Raw genomic sequence first — 16,675 nt, forward strand, 5'->3', positions numbered from 1 at the left:
CCTTTTCATGTGTGGGATATTTTGGGAAGTATGTTTTCTTTTTCCATCCACTGAAAGAAAATTCCAACATGCCTGAATGTCAGCAAGTGCTCTTTTTCATCCAGGTACCAGAGGATGATGGCTGAACCTGTCAAGCCTACAGCAGCAGATAGAGGGAGTTGGCAGAAGTTCAGTGTTACTGAAAGAAATCTCAAATACTTATTTCATCTCCTCTATTAACTTTAATCACATTTTCAACATGCAGCCAAGAATGAAGCTTTGACAGCAAGCCATAAATTTACACAAACAAGCATTGTCACTTTTCTGTAGTAGCAACACTGAGATAACACAAGAGTTGAATATTTTCTTTCTTGTGCCTTTCTTTACTGAAGAGCAATTTTTAAAAAGACCTGAAAGATTTATCCATACCTCAAATTCATTTGCCATAAATCTCTTGAAATTATTGCATTTAATTCTGCTTGGTTTATGGCAAATAAAAAATCAACTTCGTTCCTCAATTGGATTGGTAAATGCAGATTTTTAAAGATCACAGTGATGACAGAACTGGTACATGTTTCATCTTAATACACTTCCTTATGAAAACAGACATTAAACACTAAAAAGGATTTACATTTAACATGGATCATTTGCCATGTGGGCAAATACTTCTGGTTTACTCAGAGCCAGAATCTTTGTATGGTTCCAGAGGGACTCCTTGGCAGATTTTGCTGATTACTCATTAAACAGTTGAAACATGTATAGGCATTATTTATCTCACAAAGCTTACCCACAGCAAAACATATGTAAAAATGAGGTAAATCTATGGGCAAGATTATGGTTCTTGGAAAGGTTAAAAGTCAACTCTATTTTTGGTAAGATTTTCTTGTGAGCACATTTTAAAAGCTGAAAATATGAAGTTGTGGAAGGCCACAAACTTAACAAGCATGTCTTGTCATCCAGTGAAACAGAGCATTACGCTGCCACGCAAAATCTGCAACTTCTCCCAACAGGCCAATTCAGAGACCAACGTGGCTCTCTTTGAAGAGCAGAGACAAAGTTTTGACTCTCTTCAATGTGGTCTCTGCTCCCAGGACAGTTGTTTCTCAGTACATTACTCTTGGAATAACACCATACACACTCCTCCAAGAGCCAGGGAGGCTCTGAAAGGCAGCCACCATATCGGCCTTCTGAGCCACAATAATAAAGTAACATTAACCCTGCATAAGAATGAATTAAATTACTTTTCTAAGAAGTCTGTATTTACAGTTCTCGGAGATAATCAATGGAAACTAAGACCAATCCTCATTAACAAAGAGCATGTTTATACCATTTTCCTCCTATTTCTCCCCATTTAGAGATATAGGCAGATACAGGAACTTAAAACTGGGAAGATGTGGCATTCTTCTTCTCGGAAACAGCTAAGACTCCGGTAGCAGCTTCTTTTTCCTGCAGAAGAGTGACATTGAATACATTGCTAAACTTGAGGCAGAGGCTAAGCGGTTTGGTGGGAGCGGTTTCTGAGGGGAAGGCAATGTTTTCCCATCAGTTTGTCACTGTTATGGTTCAAGTTCTCCAAAGGCTGGAAATTTTGCCAGGCCCTTCTCCATCTCGGCGTATTGTTCCTTAAGCCTCTCCATGGCTTTCCTGTGCTCTTCGTCCACTTCAGTCTGTTTGCTGTGTTGTTCTTTCATGAAATCCTCCCGCTGCATTATATGCTGTTTCTCACTAGCTATTAAATGGTCATTATGCATCTTTTTTCGTTCCTGTTCCCTCTGTTGGAGTCTACAGACCGAGTCAGTAGCTGTTTGAAATCTCTGGAGAACTTGGTTTAAGTTGTCTTGCATTGTTTCCCTACACGTGGGAAGAGTATGTTCATTTGTTTCATGGATCATGTTCTTCAAATTTTCAAGAACTCGCATTTCTCGAAGACCACGTTTTTCTTCAAATTCTTTCACAAAATAACAGGCTTCACCTTGGATAACTGGTCTGTGATCTAACAGCCTTGAATGAATTTCTCCAAGATCCTTGATAATGAGGTGGGCTGGCGAGCCCGCGGTCCCCAGCGAGTCCTTCTTCTTGCCACCGCCACCGCCGCCGCCCTGGGTGGCCTCACAAACCATGGGGGTCTCCGTCCCTCCGCAGCTCATCCCGGCCAGCTCCTCCCACCCGCGGCCGCGCAGCGCCTGCGCAAACCTACTCTACTAAGTTTTGAAATGTGAAATTCTGTAGACATATCTCATGAAGGCGGTGTTACCATGATTGTGGGCCTGTAATAGTTTGAGTGGAATCCTGCTAGGTGGTGGTGGCCAAGTTAGCTAGGAACAGTAGCAGGATGCTGATGGTAACAGAGATAGTGATCTTAGAACACAAGAGCATGCTCCTGGAGTGCCAGAGCCAATGCCTGGTTCACTGAGACAGCCTGGGGCCAACCCGAGGGTTTAAAATCCCACAAAAATAAATCAGAAACAGAATCTGTGTGTAGAGAAGCATGCATAAATATGCCAGTGTAGGGTCTGCACCAGACTTCCAATTGCTCAGCCATGAGCAAGATTCTGTCTCACCATGCTGCTCTTCCACATTCTGGGTCCCAAATGCTTACATTTAAATTTAAATAGCTATGTATGACTAGTGGCTACTCTAATGAATGGCCTAGATCCAGAGCCAGTTCCAGAGCCTCCAAAAAGGGGCCTTAGATCAATTCCAAGTTTCCTACACGGAACCATCACATGATTTCTCTGACCCAGGCACTGATTTCCATCACTGGGCAGTTGTGTTTCTCTTTCTTCATTCCAAATAAAGCGTGTGTTTCATGACATGTCCCAGCCTGGATCCCCACAGAACAGAGTCTACAACAAAGTCTTACGTGCAACTAATTTCTGCTTCAGGAATATAATCTAAGGAGGAGGAAGAAGGGATTAAGGAGGAGTGAAACTAGGCAAAAGAAAACACAAATTTGTTACAAAGAATATGTTACAAAGTAGACAACCACCAAGGGCATTTCCCTGATAAAGTTTTTGATTTGCATTTGCCTGTTAATTAATGATGCTGAGAATCTTTTACATACCAGTTGGCCATTTGTATCTCTTCTTTGCAGAAATGTCTGTTCAAGTTCTTTGCTTATTTTTTAATCGGGTTATTTGTTTTTGTTTTGCTATTGAATTGTAGGAATTCCTTATATATTTTGGAAATTAACCCCTTATCAGACATATGGTTTCTATTCTGTAGGTTGCTTTTTCACTCTGCTGATCATTTCCTTTACTGTGCAGAAGCTTTTTAGTTTGATATGGTTTCGAGTGACTACTTTTGCTTTTGCTGCCTGTGCTTTGGGTTTCAGATCCATGAAATCATTGTCAATACCAGTGTCACAAATGTTTTCCCTTATGTTTTCTTTCTAGGAGTTTTATAGGTTCAGGTCTTACATTTAAGTCTTTAATTGATTTTGAGTTGATTCTTGTAAATGGTGGAAGGTAAGGGTCCAATTCTTTTTTTTTTTCATGTGAATGGTCAGTTTTCCAAACACCATTTGCTGAAGAGACTGTTCTTTCCTCATTATGTATTCTTATCACCTTTGTCAAAGATTGGTTGATGGTATACATGTGGATTTATTTCTGGGCTCTCGATTCTATTCCATTGGTCTGTAAGTCTGCCTTTATGCCAGTACAATACTATGTATAGTAACATGTCATCTGCAAACAGTGACAGTTTAACTTATTTTCCAATTTGTATTCTTTTATTTCTTTCTCTTATCTGATTGCCATAGCTAGGACTTCCAAAGCTATGTTGAATGAAAGTGGCGAGAGTGGACCTCTTTGTCTTGTTCCTGATCTTAGAGGAAATGCTTTCATCTTTTCACCATTGAGTATGATGTTAGCTGTTGGTTTATTGTGTATGACCTTTATTATGTTGAGGTATGTTCTCTCTTTGCCCACTTTCTGGACAGTTTTTATCATAAATGGGTGCTGAATTTTGTCAAAAGCTTTTTCTGCGTCTATTGAGATTATCCTATGGTTTGTATTCTTCAGTTTGTTGATTCGGTGTATCACACTGATTGATTTGTGGATGTTGAAAAATCCTTGGAACCCTGGGATAAATCCCATTTGATCATGGAGTATGATCCTTTTAATGTATTGTTGGATTCAGATTGCTAGTACTTTGTTGAGGATTTTTGCATCTATGTTCATCAGTGATATTGGCCTGTAATTTTCTTTCTTTGTGGTACCATTGTCTGGTTTTGGTGTCAGGGTGATGATAGCCTCAGAATGAGTTTGGGAGTTTTCCTCCCTCTACAATTTTTTGGAAGAGTTTCAGAAGGATGAGTGTTAGCTCTTCTCTAAGTGTTTGATAGAATTTGCCTGTGAAGCCATCAGGTCCTGGACTCTTGTTTGTGGGAGTCTTTTTAAAATCCCAGATTCAAGTACAGTACTTGTGATTGTTCTGTTCACATTTTCTATTTCTTCCTGGTTCCATCTTGGATGATTGTACCTTTCTAAGAATTTGTCCATTTTTTCCAGGTTACTCATTTTTTTGTCATACAGTTGCTTGTAGTAGTGTCTTATGATCCTTTGAATTTCTGTGGTGTCATCTGTATCTTCTCCTTTTTCACTTCTAATTTTATTAACTTGAGTCCTCTCCCTTTTTTCTTGATGAATCTGAGTAAAGGTCTATCAATTGTGTTTATCTTTTCAAAGAACAAGCTTTTAGGTTCATTTATCTCTGCTATTGTTTTCTTTGTCTCTATTTCATTCATTACTGCTCTGATCTGTGTGATTTCTTTCCTTCTACTAACGTTAGGTTTTGTTTGTTCTTCTTTCTCTAGTTGTTTTAGGTGGAGGTTAGGTTGTATTTTTGAGATTTTTCTTGTTTCCTGAGGTAGGATTGTATTATGATAAACGTTGTATTTAGAACTGCTTTTGCTCCATCCCATAGGTTTGGATCATTGTGCTTTCATTTTCTTTTGTCTCCAGGTATTTTTTGATTTCTTCTTGATTTCTTCAGTGATCCATTTGTTGTTTAGTACATATGGTTTAGACTCCACATGTTAGTGTTTTTAAAAGTTCTTTTTTTCGTGTAGTTTATTTCTAATCTTATAGCATTGGGGTGGGAAAAGATTCTTTTTTTTAAAACACCTTTATTGGAGTATAATTACTTTACAATGGTGTGTTAGTTTCCGCTTTATAACAAAGTGAATCAGTTATACACATAAATACGTTCCCATATCTCTTCTGTCTTGCATCTCCCTCCCTCCCACCCTCCCTATCCCACCCCTCTAAGTGGTCACAAACCACTGAGCTGATCTCCCTGTGCCAAGTGGCTGCTTCCCACTAGATATCTATTTTACATTTGGTAGTGTATATATGTCCATGCCACTCTCTCACTTTGTCACAGCTTACCCTTCCCCCTCCCCATATCCTCAAGTCCATTCTCTAGTAGGTCTGTGTCTTTATTCCCGTCTTACCCCTAGGTTCTTCATGACATTTTTTTTCTTTTTCTTAAAATCCATATATATGTGTTAGCATACGGTATTTGTTTTTCTCCTTCTGACTTACTTCACTCTGTATGACAGACTCTAGATCCACCCACCTCATTACAAATATCTCAATTTAATTTCTTTTTATGGCTGAGTAATATTCCATTGTATATATGTGCCACATCTTCTTTATACATTCAACTGATGATGGACACTTAGGTTGCTTCCATGTCCTGGCTATTGTAAATAGAGCTGCAATGAGCATTTTGGTACATGACTCTTTTTGAATTATGGTTTTCTCAGGGTATATGCCCAGTAGTGGGATTGCTGGGTGGTATGGTAGTTCTATTTGTACTATTTTAAGGAACTTCCATATTGTTCTCCATAATGGTTGTATCAATTTACATTCCCACCAACAGTGCAAGAGTGTTCCCTTTTCTCCACATCCTCTCCAGCTTTTATTGTTTCTAGATTTTTTGATGATGGCAATTCTGACCGGTGTGAGATGATACCTCATTGTAGTTTTGACTTGCATTTCTCTAATGATCAGTGATGTTGAGCATCCTTTCATGTGTTTGTTGGTAATCTGTATATCTTCTTTGGAGAAATGTCTATTTAGGTCTTCTGCCCATTTTCAGATTGTGTTCTTTGTTTTCCTGTTATTGACCAGCTTGTAAATCTTGGAGATTAATCCTTTGTCATTTCCTTCATTTGCAATTATTTTCTTCTATTCTGAGGGTTGTCTTTTGGTCTTGTTTATGGTATCCTTTGCTGTGCAAAAGCTTTTAAGTTTCATTAGGTCCCATTTGTTTATTTTTGTTTTTATTTCCATTTCTATAGAAGGTGAGTCAAAAAGGATTTTGCTGTGATTTATGTCATAGAGTGTTCTGCCTATATTTTCCTCTAAGAGTTTTATAGTGTCTGGCCTTACATTTCAGTCTTTAATACATTTTGAGTTTATTTTTGTGTATGGTGTTAAGGAGTGCTCTAATTTCATACTTTTACATGTACGTGTCCAATTTTCCCAGCACCAATTATGGAAGAGGCTGTCTTTTCTCCACTGCATATTCTTGCCTCCTTTATCAAAGATAAATTGTCCATATGTGTGTGGATTTATCTCTGGGCTTTCTATCCTTTTCCATTGATCTATATGGCTGTTTTTGTGCCAGTACCAAACTGTCTTGATTACTGTAGCTTTGTAGTATAGTTTGAAGTCAGGAAGCCTGATTCCTCCAGCTCCATTTTTTGTGCTTTGGCTATTTGGGGTCATTTTTGTTTCCCTAAAAATTGTGAAAGTTTTTATTCTAGTTCTGTGAAAAATACCAGTGGTAGTTTGATAGTCATCATGTCCCCATTGTCATTTGTTTCTAGGTATTTTTTGATTTCCTCTTTGATTTCCTCAGTGATCACTTCATTATTAAGTCGTGTATTGTTTAGCCTCCAAGTGTCTTTATTTTGTTTTGTTTTGTTTTGTTTTGCAGTACGCAGGCCTCTCACTGTTGTGGCCTCTCCCATTTCAGAGCACAGGCTCCACACGCACAGGCTCAGCAGCCATGGCTCATGGTCCTAGACACTCCGTGGCATGTGGGGTCTTCCAGGACCAGGGCATGAACCAGTGTCCCCTGCATTGGCAGGTGGACGCTCAACCACTGTGCCACCAGGGAAGCCCAAGTGTTTGTATTTTTTACAGATCTTTTCCTGTAATTGATATCTAGTCTCATAGCATTGTGGTCGGAAAAGATACTTGATAGGATTTCAATTTTCTTAAATTTACCAAGGCTTGATTTGTGACCCAAGATATGATCTATCCTGGAAAATGTTCCATGAGCACTTGAGAAAAATGTGTATTCTGTTGTTTTGGGATGGAATGTCCTATAAATATCAATTAAGTCCATCTTGTTTAATGTATAATTTAAAGCTTGTGTTTCCTTATTTATTTTCATTTTGGATGATCTGTCCATTGGGGAAAGTGGGGTGTTCAAGTCCGCTACTATGATTGTGTCACAGTCGATTTCCCCTTTTATGGCTTTTAGTATTTGCCTTATGTATTGAGTGCAACAATGTTGGGTGCATAAATATTTACAATTATTATATCTTGTTTTTGGATCAATCCCTTGATCATTATGTAGTGTCCTTCTTTGTCTCTTGTAATAGTTTTTATTTTAAAGTCTATTTTGTCTGATATGAGTATTGCTACTCCAGCTTTCTTTTGATTTCCATTTGCATGGGATATCTTTTTCCATCCCCTCACTTTCAGTCTGTATGTGTCCCTAGACCTGAAGTAGATAGCATATATATGGCTCTAGTTTTTGTATCCATTCAGCCAGTCAGTGTCTTTGGTGGGAGCATTTAATCCATTTACATTTAAGGTAATTATCACTATGTATGTTCCCATTCCCATTTTCGTAATTGTTTTGTGTTTGTTATTGTAGGTTTTTTCCTTCTCTTGTGTTTCTTGCGTAGAGAAGTTCCTTTAGCATTTGTTGCAAAGCTGGTTTGGTGGTGCTGAACTCTGTCTGCTTTTGCTTGTCTGTAAAGCTTTTAAATTCTCCATCAAATCTGAATGAGATTCTTGCTGTGTAGGGTAATCTTGGTTGTAGGTTTTGCTCCTTCATCACTTTAAATATGTCCTGCCACTCCCTTCTGGATTGCAGAGTTTCTGCTGAAAGATCAGATGTTAACCTTATGGGGATTCCCTTGTGTGTTATTTGTTGTTTTTCCCTTGCTGCTTTTAATATGTTTTCTTTGTATTTAATTTTTGATAGTTTGATTAATATGTGTCTTGGCTTGTTTCTCCTTGGATTTATCCTGTATGGGACTCTCTGTGCTTCCTGGACTTGATTAACTATTTCCTTTCCCATATTAGGGAAGTTTTCAACTATAATCTCTTCCAATATTTTCCCAGTCCCTTTTTTTTTTCTCTTCTTCTTCTGGGACCCCTATAATTTGAATATTGTTGTGTTTAATATTGTCCCAGAGGTCTCTGAGCCTCTCCTCAGTTCTTTTCATTCTTTTATCTTTATTCTGCTCTGCAGTAGTTATTTCCACTATTTTATCTTCCAGGTCACTTATCCGTTCTTCTGCCTCAGTTATTCTGCTATTGATCCCTTCTAGAGTATTTTAAATTTCAGTTGTTGTGTTGTTCATCATTGCTTGTTTCCTTTTAGTTCTTCTAGGTCCTTGTTAAATGTTTCTTGCATTTTCTCTATTCTATTTCTAAGATTTTGGATCCTCTTTACTATCATTATTCTGAATTCCTTTTCAGGTAAACTGCCTATTTCCTCTTCATTTGTTACGTCTGGTGGGTTTTTACCTCACTCCTTCATCTGCTCTGTATTTTTCTGTCTTCTCATTTTGCTTATCTTACTGTGCTTGGAGTCTCCTTCTCGAAGCTGCATGTTTGTAGTTCCCATTGTTTTTGGTGTTTGTTCCAGTGGCTAAGGTTGGTTCAGCGGGTTGTGTAGGGTTCCTGGTGGAGGGGACTAGTGCCTGTGTTCTGGTGGATGAGGCTGGATCTTGTCTTTCTGGTGGGCAGGTCCACGTCTGGTGGTGTGTTTTGTGGTGTCTGTAGCTTTATTATGATTTTAGGCAGCCTCTCTGCTAATATATGGGGCTGTGGTCCTGTCTTGCTAGTTTTTGGGCATAGGGTGTCCAGCACTGTAGCTTGCTGGTCGTTGAGTGAAGCTGGGTCTTGCTGTTGAGATGGAGATCTCTGGGAGATTTTCCCCATTTGATATTACATGGAGCTGGGAGGTCTCTTGTGGACCGGTGTCCTGAAGTTGGCTCTCTCACCTCAGAGGCACAGCACTGACTCCTGTCTGGAGCAACAAGCACATTTCATCCACATGGCTCAGAATAAAATGGAGGAAAAATAGAAAGAATGAAAAAAAGAGAGTAAAATAAAATGTAATAAAGTAAGATAAAATAAAATAAAGTTATTAAAGTAAAAAATAAATATAATTATTAAGAAAATATTTTTTAAGTAAAAAAAACAGTCAGACAGCACCCTAGGACAAATGGTAAAAAGAAAGCTTTACAGACAAAATCTCACACAGGAGCATACACGTACACACTCACAAAAAGGGGAAAAGGGGAAAAAATAATATATCTTGTTCTCAAAGTCCACCTCTTCAATTTGGGATGATTCATTGTCTATTCAGGTATTCCACTGATGCGGGATACATCAAGTTGATTGTGGAGATTTAATACGCTGCTGCTGAGGCTGCTGGGAGAAATTTCCCTTTCTCTTCTTTGTTCACACAGTTCCCGGGTTTCAGCTTTGGATTTGGTCCCGCCTCTGCATGTAGGTCACCTGAGGGCTTCTGTTCTTTGTTCACACAGGACAGCGTTAAAGGAGCAGCTGATTCGGGGGCTCCGGCTCACTCAGGCTGGGGAGAGGGTGGGGCAAGGAGTGTGGGGCGATCCTGCAGCGGCAGAGGCCAGTGTGACGTTATGCCAGCCTAAGTCACACCGTGCGTTCTTTCAGGGAAGTTTTCCCTGGATCACAGGACCCTGGCAGTGGCGGGCTGCACATGCTCCCGTGAGGGGAGGTGTGGAGAGTGACCTGTGCTTGTACACAGTCTTCTTGGTGGCGGCAGCAGCAGTCTTAGCGTCTCATGCCCATCTCTGGGGTCCGTGCTGTCAGCCGCGGCTCGCACCCGTCTCTGGAGCTCCTTTCAGCAGCACTCTTAATCTCCTCTCCTCAGGCACCAGGAAACAGAGAGGGAAGAAAATGTCTCTTGCCTCTTTGGCAGATCCAGACCTTTTCCCGGACTCCCTTCCGGCTAGACGTGGCACACTAGCCCCCTTCAAGCTGTGTTCACGCACCCAACCCCAGTTCTCTCCCTGCGATCCGACCGAAGCTGAGCCTCAGCTCCCTGCCCCCACCCATCCCAGGGGGTGAGCAGACAAGCTTCTCGGGCAGGTGAGGGCACCGATCCTCTATGCGGGAATCTCTCCACTTTGCCCTCTGCACCACTGTGGCTTCACTCTCCTCCTTGGCTCCAAAGCTTCCCCCCTCCACCACCTGCAGTCTCCTCCCGCAAAGGGGCTTCTAGTGTGTGGAAACCTTTCCTCCTTCACAGCTCCCTCCCACTGATGTATTTCCCATCCTTATTCTTTTGTCTCTGTTTTTTTTTCTTTTGCCCTACCCAGGTACGTGGGGAGTTTCTTGCCTTTTGGGAGGTCTGAAGTCTTCTGCCAGCATTCAGTGGGTGTTCTCTAGGAGCAATTCCATGTGTAGATGTATTTCTGATGTATCTGTGGGGAGGAAGGTGATCTCCACATCTTACTCTTCCACCATATTCCTCAACTCCTCCCTGATAATAATCTTTAGTGTTTTTTTCGGTTGCTTTATCTTTTATGTGTGTATCTATTGTAGTTTTGGGATTTGCTGTTCCCATGAGGTTTTGATATAGCAGTGTATATATGTACAAGGTTGTTTTAAGTTGCTGGTCTCTTTCCCACCTGGAGAAGTTCCTTTAGCATTTGTTTTAAAGCTGGTCTATTGGTGCTGAATTCTCTTAGCTTTTGCTTGTCTGTTAAGCTTTTGATTTCTCTGTCAAATCTGAATGAGATCCTTGCCAAGTAGAGTATTCTTGGTTGTAGTTCTTCCCTTTTGTCACATTAAATATACCGTGCCTCTCTCTTCTGGCCTGTAGAGTTTCTGGCAAGCAGTCAGCTGATAACCTTATGGGAGTTCGCTTGTATGTTATTTGTCACTTTTCCCTGTTGTTTTTATATTTTTTCTTTGTCTTTAATTTTTGTCAATTTGATTACTATGTGTCTCAGCATGTTCTTCCTTGGGTTTACCCTGCCTGGGACTCTCTGCCCCTCCTGGACTTGGGTGACTGTTTCCTTTCCCATGTTAAGAAAGTTTTCAGCTATTATCTCTTCAAATATTTTCTCAGTCCTTTCTCCCGGTCTTCTCCTTCTGGGACCCCTATAATGCAAATGTTGGAGCATTTAATGTTGTCCCAGAGGTCTCTGTGACTGACTCATTTTTTTTTCATTCTTTTTTCTTTATTCTGTTCCACAGCAGAGATTTCCTGTCATTCTGACTTACAGGTCACTTATCCTTTCTTCTGCCTCAGTTATTCTGCTATGATTCCTTCTAGTGTATTTTTCATCTCAGTTATTGTATTATTCATCTCTGTTTGTTTGTTCTTTAGTTCTTCTAGGTCTTTGTTAAACATTTCTTGCATCTTCTCGATCTTTGCCTCCATTCTTTTTCTGAGATCCTGGATCATCTTCACTATCATTATTCCAATTTCTTTTTCCAGAAGGTTGTCTATCTCCACTGAACTTAGTTGTTTTTCTGGGATTTTATCTTGTTTCTTTATCTGCAATATATTCCTCTGCCATTTCATTTTGTCCAAAGTTTTGTGATTGTGGTCTCCATCCTGCAGGCTGCAGTACTGTAGTTCTTCTTTCTTCTGCTGTCTGCCCTCTGGTGGATGAGGCTATTTAAGAGGCTTGTACAAGCTTCCTGATGGGAGGAACTGGTGGTGGGTAGAGCTGAGTCTTGTACCTCTGGTGGGCAGAGCTGTGCTCAGTAAGACTTTAATCCACTTGTCTGCTGATGGGTGGGGCTGTGTTCCCCCCCCCCCTATTTTTTCTTTGGCTTGAGGAGACCCAGAACTAGAGTCTACAGGCTGTTTGGTGAGGCTAATGGTGACCTCCAGGAAGGCTAACACCAAGGCAGACTTCCCAGAACTGCTGCCACCAGTGTCTTTATCCCTGCAGTGAGCCACAGCCACCACACGCATCTGCAGGATATGCTCCAATACTAGCAAGTAGGTCTGGCCCAGTCTCTTATTGGTTCACTGCTTTTTACCCCTGAGTCCTGATGCACACAGGTCTCTGTGCATGTCCTCCAAGAATGGAGACTCTGTTTTCCCCCAGTCCTGTGGAAATCCTGCAATCAAATCTCCCTGGTCTTCAAAGCCAGATTCACTGGGGACTCTTTCTCCCATTGCTGGACCCCCAGGCTGGGAAACCTAATGTGGGGCTCAGAACTTTCACTCCAGTGGGAGAACTTCTGTGGTATAGTTGTTTTCCAGTTTGTGGCTCACCCACGTGGCAGGTATGGAATTTGATTTTATTGTGATTGCACCTCTCCTACCACCTTGATGAGGCTTCTTTTTGTCTTTGGATGTAGGGTATATTTTTTGGTAGGCTCCAGCATTTTTTTGTCAATGGTTGTTCAGCAGTTAGTTGTCATTCCAGTGTTCTCATAAGAAGGGGTGAGTGCACATCCTTCTACTGCATCATCTTGAGGTAATTTCTTTTATCATTAAGTATACCTCTTCTTGTAGTCCTAAGTGTCCAGAAACAGAATAGTTAATTCAAACCACACACACACACACACACACACACACACACACATTTCTGGATGGCATGTCAGAAATGAAAAAAATGAAAAAAAAAAATACAGCCCAGAAATACAAAACCTTGTTGAATTAGGAAACTCACAACTTATAAGCCCTAAAGAGAAAGAGATGAGATTAGAAGTCCAATTTTGAACTTGAAGTCCAATTTCAGCTGAGTGTTACAACAGAGAAAAGAGACAAAAGTTGTAGTATTTCCACCTGTGTGTCAGGGAGCCTCATGGTAACTGTATTACGTTCAGGTGGAAAGGCAACAATTTAATCAGGCCAGAAAATTACTACTAGAAAAGGACCTTAGTGAGATCCATAGGACATAGAAATGATTAGAGGACTGAATTATACCAGGTGCCTAATAAGTGTTTGAGAGAATTGAGAACTAAATAAACTATGTGCCATAACAAAAAAGAATGATTTTTCAAGAATAGTAACAACTTTCCAGCAGCCCTCTTTTCCCCACTTTCCACCCTACCCACTGCATAAGTGGTAAGTACAGGTGACTAAAAGGGAGTATCTACTGTGAGGTGGATACAAGGCCCCCAGAGAATAAAGGATAAGGAAAGCTGTTTCAGAGAATAGTATCAGAGCCTAAGAGAGGCTAGGAGGTGAAGGAACACAGAGATTCTCAAATGTTGTTACTCTTTTGTATGATGGTTATTCTTTCATCTTTCCCCTCCGGGTTTATTGAGGTATAATTGACAAACTGTACCTATTTGCGGTGTATAATGCGATGATTTCACAGATGTGTACTTTGTGCAGTGATTATGACCATCAGTCACTTAATACATTAATTACTTCATCAGTAACCATTTAAATGTGTTTATGCCTCTGTGTTTGTGTGTGTGTGTGTGTGTGTGTGTGTGTGTGTGTTGATAATGCTTAAGGTCTACTTTCTCAGCAAGTTTCAAGTACAAAACTGAGTGTTATTAACTAGACTCACCATGCTGTACCATAGACTCCCAGAGCTTATTCATTGTATGACTGCAGGCTCGTACCATTTGCCCAAAATATCCAGTTTTGCCCCAACCCTCAACCCCTGCTGACCACCATTCTACTCTGTCTCTCTGACATCTGTGAGTTCTGCAACACATTCCTAAATAACCAATGGCTCCAAAAAGAAATAACAAGTAAATAGAAAAGACTTTTGGATGAATGAAAATGAAAAGAAAACATACAAGAACCTTAGGGATAAATGTAATGCAGTGCAAAGAGAGCAACTTACGGCTGGAGGTATACATATTACAATAGATGAAAGATCTCAAATCAATAACCTGACAGACATGTATGCATGTGTGTGGGTTTATGAAAATTGAAAACTCCTAACACTAAATACAGCAAAATATAAACAGTGATTTTTTGGCAGTTTAATAGACGTGCTCATTTTTGAACATCTTTATGTTTCCCCCCATTATGTATTATATGATGTAACTTCATTTTTATAACAATTTATCATAATATTTTAAAAATATATAGTAGTGAGTGAAGATGTGGCTGTGCTGCAGGGAAAGGTTATGTCCTGGCCTTCTGGCACATGCCTAGCTGGGGACTCTTTCACAGGTTTCAAATGTCTGCTCTTTCTCTTCCTCTCCTCCTTTCCTATTATAAAACCACATTCCTGAAAAGCTTCCTGATTATTTGACCAAAACAAGTTACTAGGCCAGCTCTTCCTTCTGACTGCAGGAAAAATTATGAAAAACATGAAAGGACTATTACTAAATGTATGGGCAACATGTCAAAGTACTCAATTGGACTGTTAAAGGGTAGATATTGGGCAGTGAGGTAATATGGTAGGTTGAGTGTTGTGGAATGTTGAAAGAGAATAAACAGTGAAAAAAATTTTTTTAATTACTGTCTTGAGAGACTAGAAATATGTTTGAAAATAGTAGAAAAAAGCAAATATCTCAGATGAGCCCCAAGTTCATGTTTCATCTAGATTACAGACCTTTAGTGCTCTGATCCTCTCTCCCCTACCAACCCCATGCTCAATCACTTATATGTGATGCTATGAGTCTTATAAGTATCTTATATCTATTTTTGGTTTCATACAATTGAAACCTGATATTTACTTATGGAATACAAGAGATTTATTTCCTGATAAAGGAATTTTAAACACATGACAGCAATCTAGGGAATTGTTCAGGTCAGGTGAAATGGGACATCCTAATTCTATTAAACATGTGTTCCCACATTCTACAGTAACAGAAAGAGAGAGTTGCAACTTTATTCCTAAACCATACAGGGCTCTTCACCAACCATGGCCCATTGGGAGAAGCTTCAGTGTCCAAGGGGACAGCATAGAAAAGAGTAGTATTCAGGTCCAGGATAGAAGACAGGAACTGTAGAAGAACTGTTGACAGCTAAATCTCTGAAAAGGCAGAAATGAAATCTTTGGACAACATGCTAGGGCACTGTTTCCTGAACTTCAGTTATTTGCTAAAACTCATTATATTTGTCATAATTCTACATCACATGTGTCATATAACATTAATATGTTTTACTTTAAATTCACTTTATAATAACTTTGAAATTTTAAAATTTAATTGGCCATAGTTAATCATGTACATGAAATGACAGATGAAATATTCAAATTATATATTACAATATATATGTATATATATATACATACAGAAATATGTTACAGAAAGAGAGGGACTGGGACAGAGAGAAAGAGAGATAAGAAAGCATGGAACACTCAAAGTCTGCAGAACTGAAACACTACTGGAAGTCCAGCCGACAGGGGAATGATCTATTAACTGGGAGAGCGTCAGCCTTGTTCTATTCAGGCTGTCAGTGGATTGGATGAGGAGTTCCCACCATATAGAGGGAAACCGCCATTACTCAGGCCACTGATTTAAATAATACTCCCATCCAAAAGAATCCTTATAGAAACACCCAGAATAATGCCTGACCAGATAAGCAGGGACACTGTGCAAGTGAAGCTTACTCATAAATTAACCATCACACATTCCGTCCAGCACCTTGACAAATTGTATGAAGAAAGTAGAGCAGGAAATAAGTTTATTTGACATATGTTCTGTTTGTGACCCAAATGGAAAATGAAAAAAATAGTGTAAATTATAAGAAAATTATTATTAATGATTAAGAAGTTGTATATGAATGACAATGAACTTCAGTGACTGCATTTTTAATAAAGAGATTTCAACTTTCTGTTGAATTTACTCCTACATTTGATGTGAAACAACATGTGTTTAAATAATTCATAATTATTAAATACATATAAAATTAGTTACTTCATTGGCATTGCATATTAGATAGGGTTTTCCAATAATTTCAAAGGAACAGGAAGCCGGAAAATTTGAACAATACTCTGAGTTTCCTTCAAAGTTGAAGAAATACAAAGAGGTTAGTTGGGAGAAATTAGGTAGGAGCAGGTTGTATGTCACTTTTGGGAGGTATGAGCAAAAAGCTTCATTTCTGTGGTAAGTCTAAGGTCTGAGCTGCCAGGTCATCTGATTTATGGTAGGGGATGTTACGTTCCTAGTGAATCCCTGTTGCTGGATGTAAAACAGATTTATAAAGTACACAGGAATCTGACTGCTAGATGTTCTTTATTTGAAGGAGCAAAGCAGTGAAAGGAGGACCTTAGACGTCAAAACTTTACTAAACATATCTAAGTATAATAATGGGAAGTCATATGATATGATCTGCAAACTTCCCTCACTGCATTATCGAAGAAGAAAGGAGACTTTGCTTAGCAAACCATGAATCAAGGGGGAAATGCATCATAAGAAACACTTGAGGAAAAGAGAAAGGCTTCAGGAGGTAACTAGGCCCTTTTCAAACCAGTATGTACAACAAAATTGCCACCAGACCAAGTGTAATA

The 16,675-nt window shown here is 39.6% G+C and overlaps 2 protein-coding genes across 2 annotated transcripts in view; one reads left to right on the top strand and one right to left on the bottom strand.

Annotated features, from left to right (window-relative positions):
- Nucleotides 1-16,675, top strand: part of S100A9 (S100 calcium binding protein A9) — a 392,565-nt gene that overhangs the window by 36,631 nt on the left and 339,259 nt on the right. The window lies entirely within an intron of this gene.
- Nucleotides 1,536-2,126, bottom strand: LOC131742289 (biogenesis of lysosome-related organelles complex 1 subunit 5-like). Its single transcript, XM_059039928.2, has one exon. The coding sequence runs from the start codon at nt 2,124-2,126 to the stop codon at nt 1,536-1,538; it is 591 nt and encodes a 196-aa protein (XP_058895911.1).

Source organism: Kogia breviceps, chromosome 1, assembly GCF_026419965.1.
Source record: "Kogia breviceps isolate mKogBre1 chromosome 1, mKogBre1 haplotype 1, whole genome shotgun sequence".
Classification (NCBI taxonomy): Eukaryota; Metazoa; Chordata; class Mammalia; order Artiodactyla; family Physeteridae; genus Kogia; species Kogia breviceps.

Bases quoted from the DNA above. Each gene is read 5' to 3' on its own strand.
- LOC131742289 (XM_059039928.2), bottom strand. From the start codon at position 2,126: ATGAGCTGCGGAGGGACGGAGACCCCCATGGTTTGTGAGGCCACCCAG.